At 44.7% G+C, this 17,935-nt stretch overlaps 3 protein-coding genes across 5 annotated transcripts; all 3 read left to right on the top strand.

Moving 5' to 3' along the window:
- The first annotated feature begins 1,828 nt into the window (after positions 1-1,828).
- Positions 1,829-4,935, top strand: LOC306999450 (uncharacterized protein). Of its 3 annotated transcripts, XM_079614128.1 has the most exons (5): positions 1,829-2,150; positions 2,927-3,058; positions 3,337-3,474; positions 3,691-4,490; positions 4,558-4,874. In XM_079614128.1, the coding sequence occupies exons 1-5, from the start codon at positions 2,060-2,062 to the stop codon at positions 4,558-4,560; spliced, it is 1,164 nt and encodes a 387-aa protein (XP_079470254.1). In that variant the 5' UTR covers positions 1,829-2,059; the 3' UTR covers positions 4,561-4,874. The 3 variants fall into 3 exon arrangements, with proteins under 3 accessions (XP_079470254.1, XP_079470252.1, XP_079470253.1); XM_079614126.1 differs by having other exon boundaries at positions 3,691-4,935; XM_079614127.1 differs by lacking the exon at positions 1,829-2,150 and adding an exon at positions 2,157-2,270 and having other exon boundaries at positions 3,691-4,869.
- A 2,870-nt stretch (positions 4,936-7,805) lies between these two features.
- On the top strand, positions 7,806-11,028 carry LOC307005171 (uncharacterized protein). Its single transcript, XM_079625057.1, has 4 exons — positions 7,806-8,127; positions 8,904-9,035; positions 9,314-9,451; positions 9,668-11,028. The coding sequence occupies exons 1-4, from the start codon at positions 8,037-8,039 to the stop codon at positions 10,705-10,707; spliced, it is 1,401 nt and encodes a 466-aa protein (XP_079481183.1). The 5' UTR covers positions 7,806-8,036; the 3' UTR covers positions 10,708-11,028.
- Positions 11,029-13,733: 2,705 nt separating this feature from the next.
- On the top strand, positions 13,734-16,880 carry LOC306996975 (uncharacterized protein). Its single transcript, XM_079609962.1, has 4 exons — positions 13,734-14,055; positions 14,832-14,963; positions 15,242-15,379; positions 15,596-16,880. The coding sequence occupies exons 1-4, from the start codon at positions 13,965-13,967 to the stop codon at positions 16,681-16,683; spliced, it is 1,449 nt and encodes a 482-aa protein (XP_079466088.1). The 5' UTR covers positions 13,734-13,964; the 3' UTR covers positions 16,684-16,880.
- Positions 16,881-17,935: the final 1,055 nt, after the last annotated feature.

The raw sequence follows: 17,935 nt of genomic DNA, 5'->3' as shown, positions 1-17,935 counted from the left end.
GTCTAAAAGTTGCAACCTCTTCCTGAGTCTCTCCGTAAGGCTGCACTCCGCTACTTATTTCTGAAATTTGACTGAAATTTGCGTGTTTTGTTATTGACGGAGTATCCGAAGCTCATGTAAAGGATCATCCGTCTTCTGAACGGGGGGCGGGGAGCAGCAGCTCTTTTGCATTTAGAGGGACACACACACACAAACAGCGCGTTTTGGCTCACACCCAAAAAGGGGAAACTTTGACAAGCTCTAATCAATGATCTGGGTTGTATTTTCAGCTGTAATTTCCCAGACACATTCTGGGGGCACCATAGATTTATATTACATCTTGTGAAAAGCGGCATAATATGTCACCTTTAAATTACCTCATGTCTCAAAGCACATAACATGTAAGCAATAAGGTACGAGTGGCTGTGCTGTATCGTAAATAAGTCACAGCTAAAGGGAGTTGTTAGGCATGACACGAAGCAGAGTTACCACACGATGCAAAAATGAAAGCTAAAAAATATATATCAATGCAACTTTCATGAAGTAAAATCACAAAGGCTTCCTTCAGCTGGAAAGAATAGTCCCTGACCGTGAACAGGAACAGAAGTTACATTATTTCACCATGAGATGGTGGCAAAGATTGTCTTTATGAGTGAGTCAGTCAGTAGAGAAGACTTTTATATTGAAAGGACTGAAACTTGTGAACACGGAGAAGCAATATGCAACCAGAGCCCGTCTACGGAGAGCCTGGCCACTACCTATTAAGTCCTATTGTATCGAATTTTGGTTGTAGTTCCACCAGAGTTCCACTGGGGGCATTCGCCCGAGTGCAAAATTAATGGGAGTCTATGGAACTAGACGGCTACATTTGTCTCTTTCACCCGATCGCCGTTGAGAAATCTCAGATTTGATTGTAGGTTTTGCAAGTTCAACATGGGTTATAGTTCGAAAGTTGAATGAACGAGTACTTATGTCATTTCGATTTCTTACAGGTTGAGTTGTTGTTGCCCATAACACGCTAGCATTCTGCTTATGAACGCTGATTGGTCAGTGAAGGACTGATTACGACCAGAGATACCGCTTGATGGTATCGTGGCATCCGAAGCGGGACCAGAATTTCTTCTAGCAAAAACTCTTCTAGCACGTGTATTTACCTGTGTCAGGTGTGTTGTCGATGCCTTGAGAGAAAAGAAATTGCAAAGCGTGAAAGCACCACAGTGACTGAAGGATTGCCATAAAGCAGTATCTCTGGTCGTACGAGGTGTATGACGTCATTGACATTTTAAAATACTTTTTAAAGCAAATAAGTGACTCTAAAAAATCGAACACCCAGCAATGTGTAATTTCTTTGCATCTCCTTTCGAAAACAACATTCAAATTACTAGACAAAAAATTATATCCCGAGAAAAGTGGATTTTGAGGGGTATAGCTCCATAGACCTCCATTCATTCTGCACTCGTCCTGTGAGCGCCCTCATATGGAACCAGAGTGGAACTGCAACCAGTTCAGAAGCCGGAAGTTTACTGAGAGTGGCAGTTCTCCCCATATTAGACATTCTCTGATGCAACTGAAAAATGACTAGTGCGTCAGGGCACTGGAGAACCCCTTAACTGTTAAAAGGACAAGATATCGCAGAGGACATTCAAACAGATTTTTTATTACGGTTAAAACTTTTGGTACTACTCCGACTTGTACCACTTGACCGCTGTACCACCTGACCACTACAGATTCTTTTGGCAAACGCTCAATCATCTCCTAATTACTGTAATTATTACGACATCCAACCCTAATCAAACACACCTGAACAAGCTGATCAAGGTCTTCAAGATTAGGCTACTAGAAAGCTACAGGCAGGTGAGATTCATCAGGGTTGGAGTTACCTAGACCTCCTTGGATCTATAAAAACTTGTTTTCAAGAAGCTCTTTAAACCCTTTTTACAGTGTTTGTTGTGGGATTTAGCAGATGTTTTGATGCAGCGACACAGTTTTTCATTGTAGTTTTGTGTTCCTTCCTGTTCGCCCCTCCTGACTCACTAATTCAGCACATCTTCTAGCAGAGTTGATTGTGAGATCGCAGGTCATGAGGATGACAGCTCGAGTGTACTGCTTGTTTAGTGCTGTTTTATTGTGTCTGTCTGCATGTTTGAGCACAACAGGCGCTGGAGTCGTAGGTGAGAAGATCTTTTAGCTTCATTGCACAGCCCGAAGAAAGTGCCTTACAAAATATGACTTGGACCCATCTCAGCACATTGGTTTACAAAAGTACAGACGTCCAGCGGAAGTTTAACTTCGTATGGTGGTTTAGTTTCAATAATAAGCAAGCTTTAATTATGCAAACCTGTCATAAGTTTATGCATTTATTTCATTGTACAAGTAAAACCCATACAATCACTAATGTAGTATTTTAGTTTACTGTAAATCAAGACAACTAATGCTATATGGTTACACAATTGTTACCACATAGACATCAATCCTGAGTTTAAACTTCTGCTTCATGTTTTGTTTTCCCTATTTGAACAACTATTTAGGCCTTCAATAGCCTCTAACATGGGGAGCTATAACTTTTCTTGTGTTGTGTAGCCTAATAAAATGCTTGAAATGAGGGAGGTCATGGGGATGGCATAACAATTTTTGAAGACGTACACTTAGTTACACACCAGTAAATGTATAAACCACATATTTACTGGTGTGCATGTTTTCTATCAGCATTGCACTATTACTCGCCCAACTATAGGTTGTAACGGCACTCTCAGTCTTTGAAACTAATTGACGCAGTTTAGTGATAAATGGTAGATGTCTAAGCTACTTTGATTTGAAGCTGATAAATGTGAATATTATATTAAAGTTTGTGGCACGTATTGCAAAACCCCTGACTTGCAAATGCTGAAACAAGCTATACAGCACTTCCTGGTCTCCCCTAACTATCCTCTTGAATCCTCTTCTGTAGTGTCCGGTCAGTGTCCGGCGATGCTGACCGTCGTGCCGTCCCGTCGAGGATGTCTTCGTGATAGAGACTGCTCTGGAGGACACAAATGCTGTCAATTTCCCTGTGGGACTGCGTGTGTGCCGCCTGTTTTCAGTGAGTTTAATTATTGATGGATGCTAAAGATATTCCAAAAGAAAGACTGAAAAAATGGTGTATAAACAAGTGTTCACTCAGAAATTGCTAGTAAATTTCACAATTGCAAAGAAACCGCAAGTAACACTTTGAACTAAACGTCAAACTACGAAGTAGAAAGACTGAATATTCCTGTCAAAACTAATCTGATCATCTTTGACAACTTACATTTTTTAAGTGGTGAATGAGACATTCAGTATTCAGTGATGTGGTTTCTCTGTCATGTGTCTGTATAATAGCAAAGCCAGGGGTGTGTCCAAGCACAAAGTCTGGAGCAGGAATGTGTGCCGAGTTGTGTTACTATGACAGTGACTGTCCGAACAATGAGAAATGCTGCAGCAATGGATGTGGACATCAGTGTATGGCTCCATATACAGGTATGTGATATGTTATTATATTAGTGTTTGGGTCGGCTTTATTTCAGTTTATCTTGTTTGATTTTATTGCTTTACCGTTCTATGTGTCAAAAGTATTCAGCCGAACCAGCACCGGATGGATAATTACGATTAATACTTAAAATAAGAAACTTGCAATTTGTGTTTTATGCTGTATATCTGAGACTGGATTAAAGCGGATTATCTGTATCCATACAGTGAAGCCTACAGCCGAACCGCAGACGCCAGCTGCCGAGCTGCCGAATCCTCCAGTGACGCCAGCAGCCGAGCTGCCGACGCCTCCAGCTGAGCTGCCGAATCCTCCAGTGACGCCTCCAGCCGAACTGCCGAATCCTCCAGTGACGCCTGCAGCCGAACTGCCGAATCCTCCAGAGACGCCTGCAGCTGAACTGCCGAGTCCTCCAGTGACGCCTGGATCTGAACCGCTGAATCCTACATTGACTCCTGCCATCGAACAGCCCAAGCCTCCAGTGAAGCCTGCCGGCGGACAGCCCAAGCCTCCAGTAAAGCCTGCCGGCGAACAGCCAAAGCCTCCAGTAAAGCCTGCAGGCGAACAGCCCAAGCATCCAGTGAAGCCCAACGGCGAACAGCCCAAGCCTCCAGTGAAGCCCAACGGCGAACAGCCCAAGCCTCCAGTGAAGCCCAATAGCGAACAGCCCAAGCCTCCAGTGAAGCCCAACGGTGAACAGCCCAAGCCTCCAGTGAAGCCTGCCGGCGAACAGCCCAAGCCTCCAGTGAAGCCTGCTTCCGAACAGCCCAAGCCTCCAGTGAAGCCTGGTTCCGAACAGCCCAAGCCTCCAGTGAAGCCCAATGGCGAACAGCCCAAGCCTCCAGTGAAGCCCAACGGTGAACAGCCCAAGCCTCCAGTGAAGCCTGCTTCCGAACAGCCCAAGCCTCCAGTGAAGCCTGCTTCCGAACAGCCCAAGCCTCCAGTGAAGCCTGCTTCCGAACAGCCCAAGCCTCCAGTGAAGCCTGCTTCCGAACAGCCCAAGCCTCCAGTGAAGCCTGCTTCCGAACAGCCCAAGCCTCCAGTAAAGCCTGCGTCCGAACTGCCCAAGCCGCCAGTGAAGCCTGCGTCCGAACAGCCCAAGCCTCCAATGAAGCCTGTCGGCGAACAGCCCAAGCCTCCAATGAAGCCTGTCGGAGAACACCCCAAGCCGCCAGTGAAGCCTGCCGGCGAACCGCCCAAGTCTCCAGTGTGTGCTGAAAACTGTCACCAAACTCACCCTGATGGCAAATGTTCTAGCCATATGGGGGGATCCTCATCACCTTATGGGGGCTCATAAGGAATGTGGCCTTGCATAAAGTGTGCTGATTTAACCATTGAATGTATGGGATCTCTTCCCTGTTTTTCACCAAATAAATCTCACATTTTAAGACTTCTCTCTTTGTTTCTGTGGAAAAACAAAGACAATTGCTTGATTGTAGTGTTGGTGTTTTTGGTATTCCAGTGTCATTTGGCTGTTCTCACCTAATGGCTTATTGGCATTAGTGCTTTAGGAAGGTAAAAAATCACCTCACCAAGACCCAAACACGTCTTGTAACGAAAGACCTCTGTTTTCATCTTCGCACAAAACGGGCACTGAAATATGCATGCACAATTTTCCACGCACATATTGGGATGTAGAAATACTTTCCGCAGACTATGCTTACACACTTATTTTTTCTTAGCAATGCTAAAACGCACATCAACCGTTCACTTGTTTACCGTTCGTGTAAACACTACATTCAGATTCACCAATCGGAATGAATTCAGTCCGAATGAAACAAAAGGTGTGCATTTAAACATAATGAATGGCGACCGCAGAAACCAAAAGCCGGATGGCGGACATCCCGAAATCCGCACGAGCCGCAACACTGCGAGGAACAGCCGCGGACGATGGAGGATCGAGGCAGCAGAGGAGCGAGACCGGCCCGGCAGTCAGGAGGACGAGCCCGGGCAGACTCGTAACGGAAATTTACGATAAAACGGCGTCTTTTCAGTTTCGAGTCAACTAGTAACCTTTTTGTATCAACTCTTCCGATACTGGCCTCTGTAACTGGTAGGCGTGGCCTCGTAGGGCAGTGAAGAAAGTGTATTCTGGGAGTTGTCTTTCATCCACATGAGCCAAAAATACATTTTCTGACTTTTCTCCGTCTAGAAGGTACCAACTTCTAAAATAATTTCACATTTCTACTACATACATGACCCAATTTTAAAATACACATTCATCTTTCCAGCGGTGAAGTATCCCTTTAATCTGCATGTTTCCACACACGGCGCCGCCATTTGGTTTTCGCTAGCGACAAAAGTGTAACCAGTTCTAACGCAATGGCAAAAGTTTGAGCAAAGCATGCAAACTCTTCTGTCGTTGGCTGCACAGAGCACTATTTGACCAAAAAAAGTTAAACATGATGCCACATTCAAGTCGATGAGGTGAATCAATGTAACTCCACAACAACTACATAACTGTATCCACTAACCATTCAGAAACGTCCAGGTTAAGTCTAAAAGTTGCAACCTCTTCCTGAGTCTCTCCGTAAGGCTGCACTCCGCTACTTATTTCTGAAATTTGACTGAAATTTGCGTGTTTTGTTATTGACGGAGTATCTGAAGCTCGCGTAAAGGATCATCCGTCTTCTGAACGGGGGGCGGGGAGCAGCAGCTCTTTTGCATTTAGAGGGACACACACACACAAACAGCGCGTTTTGGCTCACACCCAAAAAGGGGAAACTTTGACAAGCTCTAATCAATGATCTGGGTTGTATTTTCAGCTGTAATTTCCCAGACACATTCTGGGGGCACCATAGATTTATATTACATCTTGTGAAAAGCGGCATAATATGTCACCTTTAAATTACCTCATGTCTCAAAGCACATAGCATGTAAGCAATAAGGTACGAGTGGCTGTGCTGTATCGTAAATAAGTCACAGCTAAAGGGAGTTGTTAGGCATGACACGAAGCAGAGTTACCACACGATGCAAAAATGAAAGCTAAAAAATATATATCAATGCAACTTTCATGAAGTAAAATCACAAAGGCTTCCTTCAGCTGGAAAGAATAGTCCCTGACCGTGAACAGGAACAGAAGTTACATTATTTCACCATGAGATGGTGGCAAAGATTGTCTTTATGAGTGAGTCAGTCAGTAGAGAAGACTTTTATATTGAAAGGACTGAAACTTGTGAACACGGAGAAGCAATATGCAACCAGAGCCCGTCTACGGAGAGCCTGGCCACTACCTATTAAGTCCTATTGTATCGAATTTTGGTTGTAGTTCCACCAGAGTTCCACTGGGGGCATTCGCCCGAGTGCAAAATTAATGGGAGTCTATGGAACTAGACGGCTACATTTGTCTCTTTCACCCGATCGCCGTTGAGAAATCTCAGATTTGATTGTAGGTTTTGCAAGTTCAACATGGGTTATAGTTCGAAAGTTGAATGAACGAGTACTTATGTCATTTCGATTTCTTACAGGTTGAGTTGTTGTTGCCCATAACACGCTAGCATTCTGCTTATGAACGCTGATTGGTCAGTGAAGGACTGATTACGACCAGAGATACCGCTTGATGGTATCGTGGCATCCGAAGCGGGACCAGAATTTCTTCTAGCAAAAACTCTTCTAGCACGTGTATTTACCTGTGTCAGGTGTGTTGTCGATGCCTTGAGAGAAAAGAAATTGCAAAGCGTGAAAGCACCACAGTGACTGAAGGATTGCCATAAAGCAGTATCTCTGGTCGTACGAGGTGTATGACGTCATTGACATTTTAAAATACTTTTTAAAGCAAATAAGTGACTCTAAAAAATCGAACACCCAGCAATGTGTAATTTCTTTGCATCTCCTTTCGAAAACAACATTCAAATTACTAGACAAAAAATTATATCCCGAGAAAAGTGGATTTTGAGGGGTATAGCTCCATAGACCTCCATTCATTCTGCACTCGTCCTGTGAGCGCCCTCATATGGAACCAGAGTGGAACTGCAACCAGTTCAGAAGCCGGAAGTTTACTGAGAGTGGCAGTTCTCCCCATATTAGACATTCTCTGATGCAACTGAAAAATGACTAGTGCGTCAGGGCACTGGAGAACCCCTTAACTGTTAAAAGGACAAGATATCGCAGAGGACATTCAAACAGATTTTTTATTACGGTTAAAACTTTTGGTACTACTCCGACTTGTACCACTTGACCGCTGTACCACCTGACCACTACAGATTCTTTTGGCAAACGCTCAATCATCTCCTAATTACTGTAATTATTACGACATCCAACCCTAATCAAACACACCTGAACAAGCTGATCAAGGTCTTCAAGATTAGGCTACTAGAAAGCTACAGGCAGGTGAGATTCATCAGGGTTGGAGTTACCTAGACCTCCTTGGATCTATAAAAACTTGTTTTCAAGAAGCTCTTTAAACCCTTTTTACAGTGTTTGTTGTGGGATTTAGCAGATGTTTTGATGCAGCGACACAGTTTTTCATTGTAGTTTTGTGTTCCTTCCTGTTCGCCCCTCCTGACTCACTAATTCAGCACATCTTCTAGCAGAGTTGATTGTGAGATCGCAGGTCATGAGGATGACAGCTCGAGTGTACTGCTTGTTTAGTGCTGTTTTATTGTGTCTGTCTGCATGTTTGAGCACAACAGGCGCTGGAGTCGTAGGTGAGAAGATCTTTTAGCTTCATTGCACAGCCCGAAGAAAGTGCCTTACAAAATATGACTTGGACCCATCTCAGCACATTGGTTTACAAAAGTACAGACGTCCAGCGGAAGTTTAACTTCGTATGGTGGTTTAGTTTCAATAATAAGCAAGCTTTAATTATGCAAACCTGTCATAAGTTTATGCATTTATTTCATTGTACAAGTAAAACCCATACAATCACTAATGTAGTATTTTAGTTTACTGTAAATCAAGACAACTAATGCTATATGGTTACACAATTGTTACCACATAGACATCAATCCTGAGTTTAAACTTCTGCTTCATGTTTTGTTTTCCCTATTTGAACAACTATTTAGGCCTTCAATAGCCTCTAACATGGGGAGCTATAACTTTTCTTGTGTTGTGTAGCCTAATAAAATGCTTGAAATGAGGGAGGTCATGGGGATGGCATAACAATTTTTGAAGACGTACACTTAGTTACACACCAGTAAATGTATAAACCACATATTTACTGGTGTGCATGTTTTCTATCAGCATTGCACTATTACTCGCCCAACTATAGGTTGTAACGGCACTCTCAGTCTTTGAAACTAATTGACGCAGTTTAGTGATAAATGGTAGATGTCTAAGCTACTTTGATTTGAAGCTGATAAATGTGAATATTATATTAAAGTTTGTGGCACGTATTGCAAAACCCCTGACTTGCAAATGCTGAAACAAGCTATACAGCACTTCCTGGTCTCCCCTAACTATCCTCTTGAATCCTCTTCTGTAGTGTCCGGTCAGTGTCCGGCGATGCTGACCGTCGTGCCGTCCCGTCGAGGATGTCTTCGTGATAGAGACTGCTCTGGAGGACACAAATGCTGTCAATTTCCCTGTGGGACTGCGTGTGTGCCGCCTGTTTTCAGTGAGTTTAATTATTGATGGATGCTAAAGATATTCCAAAAGAAAGACTGAAAAAATGGTGTATAAACAAGTGTTCACTCAGAAATTGCTAGTAAATTTCACAATTGCAAAGAAACCGCAAGTAACACTTTGAACTAAACGTCAAACTACGAAGTAGAAAGACTGAATATTCCTGTCAAAACTAATCTGATCATCTTTGACAACTTACATTTTTTAAGTGGTGAATGAGACATTCAGTATTCAGTGATGTGGTTTCTCTGTCATGTGTCTGTATAATAGCAAAGCCAGGGGTGTGTCCAAGCACAAAGTCTGGAGCAGGAATGTGTGCCGAGTTGTGTTACTATGACAGTGACTGTCCGAACAATGAGAAATGCTGCAGCAATGGATGTGGACATCAGTGTATGGCTCCATATACAGGTATGTGATATGTTATTATATTAGTGTTTGGGTCGGCTTTATTTCAGTTTATCTTGTTTGATTTTATTGCTTTACCGTTCTATGTGTCAAAAGTATTCAGCCGAACCAGCACCGGATGGATAATTACGATTAATACTTAAAATAAGAAACTTGCAATTTGTGTTTTATGCTGTATATCTGAGACTGGATTAAAGCGGATTATCTGTATCCATACAGTGAAGCCTACAGCCGAACCGCAGACGCCAGCTGCCGAGCTGCCGAATCCTCCAGTGACGCCAGCAGCCGAGCTGCCGACGCCTCCAGCTGAGCTGCCGAATCCTCCAGTGACGCCTCCAGCCGAACTGCCGAATCCTCCAGTGACGCCTGCAGCCGAACTGCCGAATCCTCCAGAGACGCCTGCAGCTGAACTGCCGAGTCCTCCAGTGACGCCTGGATCTGAACCGCTGAATCCTACATTGACTCCTGCCATCGAACAGCCCAAGCCTCCAGTGAAGCCTGCCGGCGGACAGCCCAAGCCTCCAGTAAAGCCTGCCGGCGAACAGCCAAAGCCTCCAGTAAAGCCTGCAGGCGAACAGCCCAAGCCTCCAGTGAAGCCCAACGGCGAACAGCCCAAGCCTCCAGTGAAGCCCAACGGCGAACAGCCCAAGCCTCCAGTGAAGCCCAATAGCGAACAGCCCAAGCCTCCAGTGAAGCCTGCCGGCGAACAGCCCAAGCCTCCCGTGAAGCCTGCCGGCGAACAGCCCAAGCCTCCAGTGAAGCCTGCTTCCGAACAGCCCAAGCCTCCAGTGAAGCCCAATGGCGAACAGCCCAAGCCTCCAGTGAAGCCCAAGCCTCCAGTGAAGCCTGCTTCCGAACAGCCCAAGCCTCCAGTGAAGCCTGCTTCCGAACAGCCCAAGCCTCCAGTGAAGCCTGCTTCCGAACAGCCCAAGCCTCCAGTGAAGCCTGCTTCCGAACAGCCCAAGCCTCCAGTGAAGCCTGCTTCCGAACAGCCCAAGCCTCCAGTAAAGCCTGCGTCCGAACTGCCCAAGCCGCCAGTGAAGCCTGCGTCCGAACAGCCCAAGCCTCCAATGAAGCCTGTCGGCGAACAGCCCAAGCCTCCAATGAAGCCTGTCGGAGAACACCCCAAGCCGCCAGTGAAGCCTGCCGGCGAACCGCCCAAGTCTCCAGTGTGTGCTGAAAACTGTCACCAAACTCACCCTGATGGCAAATGTTCTAGCCATATGGGGGGATCCTCATCACCTTATGGGGGCTCATAAGGAATGTGGCCTTGCATAAAGTGTGCTGATTTAACCATTGAATGTATGGGATCTCTTCCCTGTTTTTCACCAAATAAATCTCACATTTTAAGACTTCTCTCTTTGTTTCTGTGGAAAAACAAAGACAATTGCTTGATTGTAGTGTTGGTGTTTTTGGTATTCCAGTGTCATTTGGCTGTTCTCACCTAATGGCTTATTGGCATTAGTGCTTTAGGAAGGTAAAAAATCACCTCACCAAGACCCAAACACGTCTTGTAACGAAAGACCTCTGTTTTCATCTTCGCACAAAACGGGCACTGAAATATGCATGCACAATTTTCCACGCACATATTGGGATGTAGAAATACTTTCCGCAGACTATGCTTACACACTTATTTTTTCTTAGCAATGCTAAAACGCACATCAACCGTTCACTTGTTTACCGTTCGTGTAAACACTACATTCAGATTCACCAATCGGAATGAATTCAGTCCGAATGAAACAAAAGGTGTGCATTTAAACATAATGAATGGCGACCGCAGAAACCAAAAGCCGGATGGCGGACATCCCGAAATCCGCACGAGCCGCAACACTGCGAGGAACAGCCGCAGACGATGGAGGATCGAGGCAGCAGAGGAGCGACACCGGCCCGGCAGTCAGGAGGACGAGCCCGGGCAGACTCGTAACGGAAATTTACGATAAAACGGCGTCTTTTCAGTTTCGAGTCAACTAGTAACCTTTTTGTATCAACTCTTCCGATACTGGCCTCTGTAACTGGTAGGCGTGGCCTCGTAGGGCAGTGAAGAAAGTGTATTCTGGGAGTTGTCTTTCATCCACATGAGCCAAAAATACATTTTCTGACTTTTCTCCGTCTAGAAGGTACCAACTTCTAAAATAATTTCACATTTCTACTACATACATGACCCAATTTAAATACACATTCATCTTTCCAGCGGTGAAGTATCCCTTTAATCTGCATGTTTCCACACACGGCGCCGCCATTTGGTTTTCGCTAGCGACAAAAGTGTAACCAGTTCTAACGCAATGGCAAAAGTTTGAGCAAAGCATGCAAACTCTTCTGTCGTTGGCTGCACAGAGCACTATTTGACCAAAAAAAGTTAAACATGATGCCACATTCAAGTCGATGAGGTGAATCAATGTAACTCCACAACAACTACATAACTGTATCCACTAACCATTCAGAAACGTCCAGGTTAAGTCTAAAAGTTGCAACCTATTCCTGAGTCTCTCCGTAAGGCTGCACTCCGCTACTTATTTCTGAAATTTGACTGAAATTTGCGTGTTTTGTTATTGACGGAGTATCCGAAGCTCGTGTAAAGGATCATCCGTCTTCTGAACGGGGGGCGGGGAGCAGCAGCTCTTTTGCATTTAGAGGGACACACACACACAAACAGCGCGTTTTGGCTCACACCCAAAAAGGGGAAACTTTGACAAGCTCTAATCAATGATCTGGGTTGTATTTTCAGCTGTAATTTCCCAGACACATTCTGGGGGCACCATAGATTTATATTACATCTTGTGAAAAGCGGCATAATATGTCACCTTTAAATTACCTCATGTCTCAAAGCACATAGCATGTAAGCAATAAGGTACGAGTGGCTGTGCTGTATCGTAAATAAGTCACAGCTAAAGGGAGTTGTTAGGCATGACACGAAGCAGAGTTACCACACGATGCAAAAATGAAAGCTAAAAAATATATATCAATGCAACTTTCATGAAGTAAAATCACAAAGGCTTCCTTCAGCTGGAAAGAATAGTCCCTGACCGTGAACAGGAACAGAAGTTACATTATTTCACCATGAGATGGTGGCAAAGATTGTCTTTATGAGTGAGTCAGTCAGTAGAGAAGACTTTTATATTGAAAGGACTGAAACTTGTGAACACGGAGAAGCAATATGCAACCAGAGCCCGTCTACGGAGAGCCTGGCCACTACCTATTAAGTCCTATTGTATCGAATTTTGGTTGTAGTTCCACCAGAGTTCCACTGGGGGCATTCGCCCGAGTGCAAAATTAATGGGAGTCTATGGAACTAGACGGCTACATTTGTCTCTTTCACCCGATCGCCGTTGAGAAATCTCAGATTTGATTGTAGGTTTTGCAAGTTCAACATGGGTTATAGTTCGAAAGTTGAATGAACGAGTACTTATGTCATTTCGATTTCTTACAGGTTGAGTTGTTGTTGCCCATAACACGCTAGCATTCTGCTTATGAACGCTGATTGGTCAGTGAAGGACTGATTACGACCAGAGATACCGCTTGATGGTATCGTGGCATCCGAAGCGGGACCAGAATTTCTTCTAGCAAAAACTCTTCTAGCACGTGTATTTACCTGTGTCAGGTGTGTTGTCGATGCCTTGAGAGAAAAGAAATTGCAAAGCGTGAAAGCACCACAGTGACTGAAGGATTGCCATAAAGCAGTATCTCTGGTCGTACGAGGTGTATGACGTCATTGACATTTTAAAATACTTTTTAAAGCAAATAAGTGACTCTAAAAAATCGAACACCCAGCAATGTGTAATTTCTTTGCATCTCCTTTCGAAAACAACATTCAAATTACTAGACAAAAAATTATATCCCGAGAAAAGTGGATTTTGAGGGGTATAGCTCCATAGACCTCCATTCATTCTGCACTCGTCCTGTGAGCGCCCTCATATGGAACCAGAGTGGAACTGCAACCAGTTCAGAAGCCGGAAGTTTACTGAGAGTGGCAGTTCTCCCCATATTAGACATTCTCTGATGCAACTGAAAAATGACTAGTGCGTCAGGGCACTGGAGAACCCCTTAACTGTTAAAAGGACAAGATATCGCAGAGGACATTCAAACAGATTTTTTTATTACGGTTAAAACTTTTGGTACTACTCCGACTTGTACCACTTGACCGCTGTACCACCTGACCACTACAGATTCTTTTGGCAAACGCTCAATCATCTCCTAATTACTGTAATTATTACGACATCCAACCCTAATCAAACACACCTGAACAAGCTGATCAAGGTCTTCAAGATTAGGCTACTAGAAAGCTACAGGCAGGTGAGATTCATCAGGGTTGGAGTTACCTAGACCTCCTTGGATCTATAAAAACTTGTTTTCAAGAAGCTCTTTAAACCCTTTTTACAGTGTTTGTTGTGGGATTTAGCAGATGTTTTGATGCAGCGACACAGTTTTTCATTGTAGTTTTGTGTTCCTTCCTGTTCGCCCCTCCTGACTCACTAATTCAGCACATCTTCTAGCAGAGTTGATTGTGAGATCGTAGGTCATGAGGATGACAGCTCGAGTGTGCTGCTTGTTTAGTGCTGTTTTATTGTGTCTGTCTGCATGTTTGAGCACAACAGACGCTGGAGTCGTAGGTGAGAAGATCTTTTAGCTTCATTGCACAGCCCGAAGAAAGTGCCTTACAAAATATGACTTGGACCCATCTCAGCACATTGGTTTACAAAAGTACAGACGTCCAGCGGAAGTTTAACTTCGTATGGTGGTTTAGTTTCAATAATAAGCAAGCTTTAATTATGCAAACCTGTCATAAGTTTATGCATTTATTTCATTGTACAAGTAAAACCCATACAATCACTAATGTAGTATTTTAGTTTACTGTAAATCAAGACAACTAATGCTATATGGTTACACAATTGTTACCACATAGACATCAATCCTGAGTTTAAACTTCTGCTTCATGTTTTGTTTTCCCTATTTGAACAACTATTTAGGCCTTCAATAGCCTCTAACATGGGGAGCTATAACTTTTCTTGTGTTGTGTAGCCTAATAAAATGCTTGAAATGAGGGAGGTCATGGGGATGGCATAACAATTTTTGAAGACGTACACTTAGTTACACACCAGTAAATGTATAAACCACATATTTACTGGTGTGCATGTTTTCTATCAGCATTGCACTATTACTCGCCCAACTATAGGTTGTAACGGCACTCTCAGTCTTTGAAACTAATTGACGCAGTTTAGTGAGAAATGGTAGATGTCTAAGCTACTTTGATTTGAAGCTGATAAATGTGAATATTATATTAAAGTTTGTGGCACGTATTGCAAAACCCCTGACTTGCAAATGCTGAAACAAGCTATACAGCACTTCCTGGTCTCCCCTAACTATCCTCTTGAATCCTCTTCTGTAGTGTCCGGTCAGTGTCCGGCGATGCTGACCGTCGTACCGTCCCGTCGAGGATGTCTTCGTGATAGAGACTGCTCTGGAGGACACAAATGCTGTCAATTTCCCTGTGGGACTGCGTGTGTGCCGCCTGTTTTCAGTGAGTTTAATTATTGATGGATGCTAAAGATATTCCAAAAGAAAGACTGAAAAAATGGTGTATAAACAAGTGTTCACTCAGAAATTGCTAGTAAATTTCACAATTGCAAAGAAACCGCAAGTAACACTTTGAACTAAATGTCAAACTACGAAGTAGAAAGACTGAATATTCCTGTCAAAACTAATCTGATCATCTTTGACAACTTACATTTTTTAAGTGGTGAATGAGACATTCAGTATTCAGTGATGTGGTTTCTCTGTCATGTGTCTGTATAATAGCAAAGCCAGGGGTGTGTCCAAGCACAAAGTCTGGAGCAGGAATGTGTGCCGAGTTGTGTTACTATGACAGTGACTGTCCGAACAATGAGAAATGCTGCAGCAATGGATGTGGACATCAGTGTATGGCTCCATATACAGGTATGTGATATGTTATTATATTAGTGTTTGGGTCGGCTTTATTTCAGTTTATCTTGTTTGATTTTATTGCTTTACCGTTCTATGTGTCAAAAGTATTCAGCCGAACCAGCACCGGATGGATAATTACGATTAATACTTAAAATAAGAAACTTGCAATTTGTGTTTTATGCTGTATATCTGAGACTGGATTAAAGCGGATTATCTGTATCCATACAGTGAAGCCTACAGCCGAACCGCAGACGCCAGCTGCCGAGCTGCCGAATCCTCCAGTGACGCCAGCAGCCGAGCTGCCGACGCCTCCAGCTGAGCTGCCGAATCCTCCAGTGACGCCTCCAGCCGAACTGCCGAATCCTCCAGTGACGCCTGCAGCCGAACTGCCGAATCCTCCAGAGACGCCTGCAGCTGAACTGCCGAGTCCTCCAGTGACGCCTGGATCTGAACCGCTGAATCCTACATTGACTCCTGCCATCGAACAGCCCAAGCCTCCAGTGAAGCCTGCCGGCGGACAGCCCAAGCCTCCAGTAAAGCCTGCCGGCGAACAGCCAAAGCCTCCAGTAAAGCCTGCAGGCGAACAGCCCAAGCATCCAGTGAAGCCCAACGGTGAACAGCCCAAGCCTCCAGTGAAGCCCAACGGCGAACAGCCCAAGCCTCCAGTGAAGCCCAATAGCGAACAGCCCAAGCCTCCAGTGAAGCCCAACGGTGAACAGCCCAAGCCTCCAGTGAAGCCTGCCGGCGAACAGCCCAAGCCTCCCGTGAAGCCTGCCGGCGAACAGCCCAAGCCTCCAGTGAAGCCTGGTTCCGAACAGCCCAAGCCTCCAGTGAAGCCCAATGGCGAACAGCCCAAGCCTCCAGTGAAGCCCAACGGTGAACAGCCCAAGCCTCCAGTGAAGCCTGCTTCCGAACAGCCCAAGCCTCCAGTGAAGCCTGCTTCCGAACAGCCCAAGCCTCCAGTGAAGCCTGCTTCCGAACAGCCCAAGCCTCCAGTGAAGCCTGCTTCCGAACAGCCCAAGCCTCCAGTGAAGCCTGCTTCCGAACAGCCCAAGCCTCCAGTAAAGCCTGCGTCCGAACTGCCCAAGCCGCCAGTGAAGCCTGCGTCCGAACAGCCCAAGCCTCCAATGAAGCCTGTCGGCGAACAGCCCAAGCCTCCAATGAAGCCTGTCGGAGAACACCCCAAACCGCCAGTGAAGCCTGCCGGCGAACCGCCCAAGTCTCCAGTGTGTGCTGAAAACTGTCACCAAACTCACCCTGATGGCAAATGTTCTAGCCATATGGGGGGATCCTCATCACCTTATGGGGGCTCATAAGGAATGTGGCCTTGCATAAAGTGTGCTGATTTAACCATTGAATGTATGGGATCTCTTCCCTGTTTTTCACCAAATAAATCTCACATTTTAAGACTTCTCTCTTTGTTTCTGTGGAAAAACAAAGACAATTGCTTGATTGTAGTGTTGGTGTTTTTGGTATTCCAGTGTCATTTGGCTGTTCTCACCTAATGGCTTATTGGCATTAGTGCTTTAGGAAGGTAAAAAATCACCTCACCAAGACCCAAACACGTCTTGTAACGAAAGACCTCTGTTTTCATCTTCGCACAAAACGGGCACTGAAATATGCATGCACAATTTTCCACGCACATATTGGGATGTAGAAATACTTTCCGCAGACTATGCTTACACACTTATTTTTTCTTAGCAATGCTAAAACGCACATCAACCGTTCACTTGTTTACCGTTCGTGTAAACACTACATTCAGATTCACCAATCGGAATGAATTCAGTCCGAATGAAACAAAAGGTGTGCATTTAAACATAATGAATGGCGACCGCAGAAACCAAAAGCCGGATGGCGGACATCCCGAAATCCGCACGAGCCGCAACACTGCGAGGAACAGCCGCGGACGATGGAGGATCGAGGCAGCAGAGGAGCGAGACCGGCCCGGCAGTCAGGAGGACGAGCCCGGGCAGACTCGTAACGGAAATTTACGATAAAACGGCGTCTTTTCAGTTTCGAGTCAACTAGTAACCTTTTTGTATCAACTCTTCCGATACTGGCCTCTGTAACTGGTAGGCGTGGCCTCGTAGGGCAGTGAAGAAAGTGTATTCTGGGAGTTGTCTTTCATCCACATGAGCCAAAAATACATTTTCTGACTTTTCTCCGTCTAGAAGGTACCAACTTCTAAAATAATTTCACATTTCTACTACATACATGACCCAATTTTAAAATACACATTCATCTTTCCAGCGGTGAAGTATCCCTTTAATCTGCATGTTTCCACACACGGCGCCGCCATTTGGTTTTCGCTAGCGACAAAAGTGTAACCAGTTCTAACGCAATGGCAAAAGTTTGAGCAAAGCATGCAAACTCTTCTGTCGTTGGCTGCACAGAGCACTATTTGACCAAAAAAAGTTAAACATGATGCCACATTCAAGTCGATGAGGTGAATCAATGTAACTCCACAACAACTACATAACTGTATCCACTAACCATTCAGAAACGTCCAGGTTAAGTCTAAAAGTTGCAACCTCTTCCTGAGTCTCTCCGTAAGGCTGCACTCCGCTA

This window comes from Phoxinus phoxinus, assembly GCF_949152265.1.
Source record: "Phoxinus phoxinus genome assembly, chromosome: 1".
In the NCBI taxonomy this organism is placed as follows: Eukaryota; Metazoa; Chordata; class Actinopteri; order Cypriniformes; family Leuciscidae; genus Phoxinus; species Phoxinus phoxinus.
The sequence above is the reverse complement of the archived record's forward strand: the minus strand, read 5'-3'. Positions and strand labels throughout refer to the sequence as shown.